Source organism: Metarhizium robertsii (genome assembly GCF_000187425.2).
Source record: "Metarhizium robertsii ARSEF 23 chromosome Unknown MAA_Scf_3, whole genome shotgun sequence".
NCBI lineage: Eukaryota > Fungi > Ascomycota > Sordariomycetes > Hypocreales > Clavicipitaceae > Metarhizium > Metarhizium robertsii.
Window position 1 is genome coordinate 529,130 of NW_011942171.1, and position 8,186 is coordinate 537,315.

Here is an 8,186-nt window from a genome sequence, read left to right on the forward strand (position 1 = left end):
ACACGCGTGGCTATCCATCACTGGTTGCGCACTTTGTTGATGCCGGAGGCAAGAGCCGCAAGGCGCTGCTAGGCCTCCCACGCCTGCGAGGCAGCCACGGTGGCCAACACCAAGCCGAGCATCTCAATAGGATAATCGATTGGTATGGGATTGCGCATAAGCTGGGCTATTACATAGGTGACAACCACGGATCGAATGACAAGTGCTGCCGCTTCATATCATGCCACTTTCGAGAGCAATACCAAGTTGACTGGCAGCCCAAGGCTCGTCGAATTCGATGCCATGGCTATGTCATAAATTTGGCTAGTCAGGCGTTCATCTTTGCGCCCGATAAAGAGACTATTGATGCGGTGGTGGATGAGGTGAGGCGTGGGTCCAGCGCTGGCCGAGGTGGAGATGAGACCAATGTGGATGATGACCGCGATGAAGAGGATGAAAGGGAAGACGAGGAAAGTCGGCTTGTTGCGGTGTCGAGAAAGAAGAAGAGACGCAGTTGGAAGGATATCGGGCCGCTGGGCAAACTTCATATGATCGTTGCTCACATGAGGGCCTCGGAGCTTCTCTATAACGAATTTTTCGACGCTGCCGGCCGTATGATACTCATGGACAATGACACTCGATGGAATAGTTGGTACACAATGGGTGCAGTGGCTTGTGAGCTTGAGGGCCACGTTGATGCCTTTGTTAAAGCCCACCGCAAAGAGATCGGGAAGTAAAGTAGGGTCTCAAAAGTCTGCGAACAAAACACCCCACCACCATCAACGTGATAATTGCACACCACTTCAAATGGCCACAACTTGGCCAATTATGCTTGGAATTTAATAAGGCCTATATGACTAGAATCCCCTGTAATTAGCGTTTAATATTTTGTATACCAACCTCTTGCACGAATAACAGCGCGTAAACGGCGGGGGAGTGACTCAATTAGCCTCGTTATGAGCGCTTGGGGCACTGCTGCCCACGCCGCATGCATGCACTCTTCCAATTTAGCTCTGTCTGCGATGTTATTTTTTAGGTCTTCAATATGAGGGAATAAAGTAGTTAAATTCTGCTTTAGAGCCTTCCAACAGTGTTCAATCGGATTTAAATCAGGGCTATGTGCAGGCCACTCAATCCACTGAATGCAGTGCTGCTGCAGCCACTGCGGCGTGCCTCCAAAGTTGTGTATCCTTGCATTATCTTGCTGGAATTGCCGTGTGCCGTTATAAATTGGAAGAAGTCCCTTTGCTAATGCCTTTTGATAGCTCTTAGCTGTATATCCCTTACGTGGTGCATCTTGGTCCCTTTCCATAATGACAAGGTCACTTTTTCCAGTCCGATAGATTGCTCCCCAAGCCATCAATGATAATTTAGGCTTTCCATGTACTTTAAGATTAACCAGAGGCTTCTTAAACTTCTCATGAGGCTTCCGGAAGAGCCAATATCGTGTATTATTTGGTAGATTTTGAATAGAGGTCTCATCAGAGAAGATGACCTACTTTAGCGTGTTAGTGCCTAATAGGTTACCAAGTTTAAAGCCACGTACCTCCATCAATTCGTCAATGATTGGCATCCAATAACGTGCAAATTCAAGGCGCTGGGCTGCTGTTTCTTTTGTTAATGGAATCCTTTCCATTGCTTTTTATTTGCGTGCCCAATCCTTACGAAGGCATCGCCGTATAGTTGACTTTGACACGCGACCGCCCATTGCGCCAACTAGGGCATCATATGTAATCTTACGGTTTTTTTTTAAGCATAATAATAATGTATCGCTTCTCTGCCATTGTAAGCTTTGGCGGTCTACCACTTCTTTTCTTATTTTCTATTGATTGGGTGGTTTTCCAGCGTTTGAAGATCTTGTAGGTAGTTGTCGGTTCGCAGGCGGTAATCACTAGCTACTGCAGTAGTCATATGATCATTGTTCTTCTTGTTCTTGTTGTTTCTATCTAGAGCTTGAAGCTATCAATAGGAAAGGAGGTGCTGTAATCTTAGTCACGTGCACCTTTACAGGGGAAGGTGTTGTTAGGGGCAACTAGGCTTGAGCCCGTAAGCGATTTACATCGCGACAGTAGTTGAAGGTGTGGTGTTAAACAGAGCCGCCACCGCGCGGTGGGTTTTGCCTGCAGATAACTCGCCCACCATTGCCGCTTTTTGAACCGGGGAAAATTCATGATGTTTAGGTCGGTTTACCGATAACTCCGTGCCAAAGGCACGCTTTTCAGGCATTGCGTTGCAAAGATATCTGTAATTGAAGGTAGTGGTTGTGTTGAAGGTGTGTCGCGACGCGCACGCGTGCCGCGGTTTTGTTCGCAGACTTTTGGCACCCCACTTTACGCGCTTACGCCTGACGATTGGGATACTATACGTGAGATCAACACCTTCCTCAAGCCGTTTGAAAAGGTCACAAGTAGAACGCAAGGTGATCTTGACTGCATTGAGAAGACGCTGGCAACTTTATGGACATCCTTGTTAAACATTTTGAGAAGCAAAAGAACAAGCATTCGAACAACATAGAGTTTCAGAATGCAATTTTGATGGCGTGGCACGCCTTTGATAAGTATTATCTCCTCACTGATGAAGTGCCAGCTTATGCAGCCGCTTTGCTCCTTCATCCCTCGAGGCGAAAGCGCTATATTGGTGTAAACTGGAACAAGGCTTGGGTAACAGCAGTGCTCCCAAAGCTTCAAGGACTCTGGGAGGAAAGGTATGCGACGGCTGAAGCGGATCATATTTCCGACTCGTCGGAGCCAACTCAGGAGCCAGATGAGTATGATATTCTTGAGCAAGATCTTGACGTAGTACAAACCTCGGCTGATAATTGGGCATCCTTTATTGAAGCTGATCCTACTGAGATCTCCACAAAGACCGCGTTGGAGTGGTGGTGTCAAAAGCAACAAAGAGCACGGTACCCGCGCCTCTCTCTTATGGCAATTGACATCCTGTCGGTGCCAGCAATGTCGGCAGAAGCGGAGCGCGTTTTCTCGGGGGCTAGACGCCAAATACCTTGGAGCAGAGCGAATTTGGGATCAGGGACAGTCGAACAGATGGAACGCTTGAAACATTGGCTGAAGAATGGGTGGCTTGATCAGCTCAACATAGCCTTACCAGGAGAGCGAGGTGGACAGGAAGCGGAAGGCGAATCAGGTACGAGATGGGGCGGTAGCATGGCAAGTTGTGCATCCCAGGGCTTTGAGGATGCGCTCTCAGACACGAGTTTGTGGTAATAGGGCCTTCAAACTGAGACGGGCGGGGTGCTCCGACCGTTACTAATCGACTGTTTCTCAATATCCTCATATCGCACTTTTTACGTGCTTAAAAATGGGTGAGAAAAAGTTGTGTTCTTGATTGAAGTTAGGTGCGGGGTCCTATCCCGCAGATGTTTTAAGTACACAGGTGGATTATTAACATGTAGTTTCATGTGGCTCATCAAAGATCATGCATTATTTGCGACACACCCCCCCAGATTTCACTCTGTGTCAGATGACATCTGAATATCATCATCAATATTCTCCTGTGAAGCGTCCTCTGGATCAATCCGAAATGAGATATCAACCAGACCCAATTGCTTTATAAAGTGAGAATGTTTTTCTGCTGAAAGAGGTTTTGTGAAGCCGTCTGCGGGCATGTCTGTAGTTGGTACCCACTGAACTGTGATGTTGCCATCTCTATGGATCTGTCTTAGCCAGAAGTTGTGGATGTCGACGTGTTTTAGCTTTGAGGTAAGTTGTGGTCTCTCTTTCTGGATCAGGCCCACTGTCTGTTGATTGTCGCAGAGGATGCGAGGTTGCAGTTCAGGATTGAACTCTATCTGTTGGAACAGCCGGTATAGAGATATTGTCTCCCTCGCTGTGTGAGACAGCGATAAGAGCTCAGCTTCAGTTGTTGACGTGGTTACAGTCTTCTGTTTCGAGGACTGCCACATGATAGCCCCGTTGAATAACTTCATTAGGTAACCCTGGGTCGATTTTCGAGTCTCGGGATCATCCGCGAACGATGCGTCGCTTGACAGCTGTAGCACTTCATCATCGCCCATCTCTCCCTCTATAGCCTTATCTATAGAGCCTGAGAACTCGATGGCATAGTACTGTGTGGTCTGGAGATATGAGAGAACTCGATTTGCATACCGCAGGTGCTCTGGCGAAGGGTTCAAGGTAAACTGGCTTAACTGGCTGGCTGCAAAAGAGACATCTGGTCTTGACACGACTGCTGCATAGAGAATTGACCCTACCTTTTCTTGCATCTCAGTAATCTGTTGTATAGTGGCCTGTCCTTCGAAAGGTTGGGGATGATATGAGGAAATGAGAGGCGTTGCCGTTCTCATCGACTGGTCAATCCCGAACTTGATTTTGAGTTTGTCGATGTAACTATCCTGGGAGATCCAGAGCTTTTTGGCTTTAATGTCTCGAAGGATTCTGATGTTGAGGAAGGAGATTGCTTCACCCAGATCCTTAATCCCGTATTTTCTGTGTACTGCTGTTTTGAACTCATTGACGATATGAAGATATTCTTGGTGCGCGATGACGAGGAGATCATCGACGTAAAGAAATAGAATGAGATGGGTCTCATTGTTGATGAGGATACACGGTTCGTCTGGGCAATATTCAAATCCCAGGCCTTGAAGAAACGTGACCAACTCGTTGAACCATAGCTTTGGTGACTTACGCAGACCGTACAGCGCCCTTCTTAGTTTCCAGACCTTTCCTGATTTACCATATCCTGGTGGACACGTGGTGTAGACTTCCTCGTCCATGTGGGCGTTGATGAAGGCATTTTTGAAGTCAATTTGATGACATATAAGCCCGAACGCGCAGACGAGGGCCATCAGGATCCGAAAACTCCTATATGCGCCAGTTGCTGCGTAGATATCATCACCCGTATGATGTTGAAGATCACCCCTGACACAAATGCGCGCTTTGTGGCGAATTAGATAGCCTGCATCATCTAGTTTGTAGGTAAAGACCCATTTGAGCGGGAGGACTTGTTTGTCTTCCGGGTAATCCACTAATTTGAAAGTTCCTTTTTCCTCGAGTGACTTGATCTCTGCATCTGCGGCACGTCTGAAACCTTCTTTTTCAGGATGTCGCCTTAGTTGATGCCAAAAGTCAGGTGGAGGCAATAAATGTTTTCGATGAGTTCTGATTGATCGTGCTGATGAGAAAGCGTGGGTGAGTTGTTGTCCCAGCTCAGCACGTTCTAGTTGCAAAGCGTGAGCATGCCGTCGCACACGTTTGTGGATTTGTGGCTGCGTGTAGCTTGTTTTGAGTGTTTCGATTGCATCTTGGCCTTTCTGTGACAGTTTGATGTTTCTCCCAGAAGCTGTTCGAAGGTTCTGGAGCACTGAAGCATCCGTTATCCTTTCCTTTCTGGATGTGTTTGGGTTTGGTACATCTGTTTGAGGCCGTGGTGATGCGTGATGAAGAGATATAGGACTCGGAGGTCGCGGCATTCCTGGCGATTTACCCACATGCGCTACGACCTGTATCTCCCCTGTTGTTGCCGGTTCAGGCGATATTTGTGGAGTAAGAGGTAATCCTGCTGGAGGTAGTTCTGTTTCTGGTTGTATTGAAACTGGAACAGAAGCTGTGATGTCCCCCATGACAGGCAATGCTTCCATGTCCTCTTCGTCGAGATCAATTTCATTGATCGTTGTTGAAAGAGATTGTCTCGAATCGGGAAGGGCTGTGGCAATCTCTGGTTTATACATGACTTTCTCGTCTATTTGGACATCCCGAGATGCAATTACACGATCAAGTTGTGGGATCCAAATCTTATAGATGTTGGTTGCTTCCAATCCGACAAGCCATCCCATGAGAGCATTTTCTTGCAGCTTCGCTCTGGCCGGACGGATCTTCTTGCTTTTGATCAAGACATAAGCTAGGGAACCGATTATTTTAAGGTGAGAGAGGTTCGGTTTTCGACCGTGAACCATCTCGAATGGAGTTTGCCAGTGTTTTCTTTGGACTGGGATGCGATTGAGGAGGCGAGTGGCGTGAGCAACGATGTACGGCCAAAGGTTCTGTGGTAGATTGCCCTGTATTCGAAGCTTGCGAGCGATAGTCATGATCACCCCCCCAGAACGTTCAGCAAGACCGTTCTGATCTGGCGTATCCGGCGGTGATGGATTGAAAGTGATTCCCTTCATTATGATGAAGTCCTTCCACTTCTTTCCCAAACCCTTCTCGCCGTCTGATTGTATATATCGCGTAGTGAATCCCCAGTTGTCATTTGTGATGGCAAGGAACTCCTGTGTCACGGAAAGGATCTCTTCTTGAGTTTTATTTGGAAGATTGAATGGTACATGGTAGGCAGAATAATCGCAGTAGAAGTGAGCGACCCAAGAGTCAGCGTTGAATGCTTCATCTAAGTCGATAAGATCAAGATGTATTTTTTCGAAAGGATAAGTTCCCCTCCATGTTGGTACGCGTGAGATTTGCTGACGCGCTTGTCCGAGCTGACACTCAGGACAGAGTTCTGATTCTCGTTCAAAGTTGCGAGTGCCAAGTGCGACACCATGGACTGCTTGAGGAATATGTTTAAGGGTTTCTTTTCTGATGTGGCCTAGTCGTGCATGCCAAATATCCATAGAAGCTATGGCTACTTGAGGCATTCTAGATTTGGTAGCCATTGCAAAGGATTGCGCTGCAGTTTCATGAGATTCGGCCTTGAACACCGAAGCCATGATATGAGGTTCGACCACTCGAAAAGCACCGTGTTTGGTTACTTTAAAAGCATTTGATCCATCAGAATACTCCATCCAACAAGTTCTGGTGTTGAAGTAAAGCCCTTGTTGCTCGAGAGAGTGTGTATTAATGTGTATTAATGAGATTCCAGTGGAATCCAGGAACGTGAGCGACGTTCTCGAGTTGAATTAGACTCGGGCCTGATAGAGTGTGGACATGTACGCTTACGCTGCCCGTGCCTGTTATGTACGTGCCTGAGTTGCCGAACTGTATGGTCTCGTCATACAGAGGCTTGTATTTAGTAAAGCGAGACAAGTCGTTACAGACGTGTGTATCTGCACAATTATCGAGTCGGAAATAATCTTGATACTCGTCATTTGTGCTTGTGCTGAACGCGAACTTGTGTGTTGCAAATGCAGCTCTTGATTTACCCTGCTTTGCAGAGACATGCGATGTGTCGTCTTCTGCAGGCCTTTTAGGTTGATCCTGCATAGTACTAGACGGCCAGAATTGGGGCAAGTCTATGCTGCTTCTTTTGAAGCTCCTTTCGATGTTTGTTCGAATGCGCCTGCTGCCTTTGAGAGCGGTAATGACTTTTGACTGTACTTGAACGATTGGTACCCATCCCTCCGGTGCTTTTGAAGGATTGAGGTAGTAGCATTCGGCATATTTGTGGGACATACCACAGACGCAATTTCGAATACTTGTGTTCGGCGATGAAGGCTCTGCTCGCTGTCTCTTCTGTTGAGGCTGATCCTCCTCGTTCTGCGAGTCTGAATCGTGGTTATGCTTTTTGCCCTGAAGAGTGGCATGAGCTGCTCGCCCTCTCGTGGCTTTCTCCTTTGGCGGTGCCATTGTCCTAAACTGTTTAATACAGAATCCGATCGTGATCTTCTGATCGGAAAGATTTGGATTGAGCTTGCGAAAGGTCTTAATGGCTCTATTGACTGTGTTTTGAGCTTTCTGGACAATGGTGATGTCGACATCTTCGTCGGGGTCGTCCTCTTCAGACTCAGTTGAGGTTGCGACTGTGATGGAAGCGCTACTGGCATGATCTGGATTAATCTCGTTGAGCGCGGTAAGGAGCGCATTTGAGATCCTCTCCATAGTCTTCGCAGTTTCCTTGATGAGTCTCCTTTCATTTTCAACCTGAGCCTCCTTGGACTTCATGTAATTGTAAAATGGAGAGTTGATTTCACGAGATGCCTCGATAAATGCATCACAGATCTGCGACTCGCTAAGGTTCTCGATCTTGTAACGCTTCGCGTTGCTGACGACGGTCGGCCAGCGGCTGAGCCATTTATCGACGCTAGTGTTGCCTGGCCCTTTCTTGAGCATTTCAAACTCGGATCTAACGTTTTGTTTCTGATCCTTTGCCGTGGGCTGGATGCTGTCAGCTAAGGCGATGAGTTTGCCGCGGACGTCATAAATTCCGAGGTAGTGCTGCTTAAACTCCTGACACACTGTGATATCGATACGCTCAGAAACCTTGTCGTATTTCTTCTTGGCAATTGATAGGGACGCCGC

At 47.3% G+C, this 8,186-nt stretch overlaps 2 protein-coding genes across 2 annotated transcripts; one reads left to right on the plus strand and one right to left on the minus strand.

Annotated features, from left to right (window-relative positions):
* Positions 1-2,435: 2,435 nt before the first annotated feature.
* MAA_00381 (Ribonuclease H-like protein) lies at positions 2,436-3,203 on the plus strand (the record flags this gene model as incomplete). The annotated part of the gene is made up of 1 exon (XM_007818379.2): positions 2,436-3,203. One exon carries the CDS (start codon positions 2,436-2,438, stop codon positions 3,201-3,203), a length of 768 nt encoding a protein of 255 aa, XP_007816570.2.
* A 242-nt stretch (positions 3,204-3,445) lies between these two features.
* On the minus strand, positions 3,446-7,997 carry MAA_00382 (Integrase, catalytic core; the record flags this gene model as incomplete). Its single annotated transcript, XM_007818380.2, has 2 exons — positions 3,446-6,769; positions 6,888-7,997. 2 exons carry the CDS (start codon positions 7,995-7,997, stop codon positions 3,446-3,448), a joined length of 4,434 nt encoding a protein of 1,477 aa, XP_007816571.2.
* Positions 7,998-8,186: the final 189 nt, after the last annotated feature.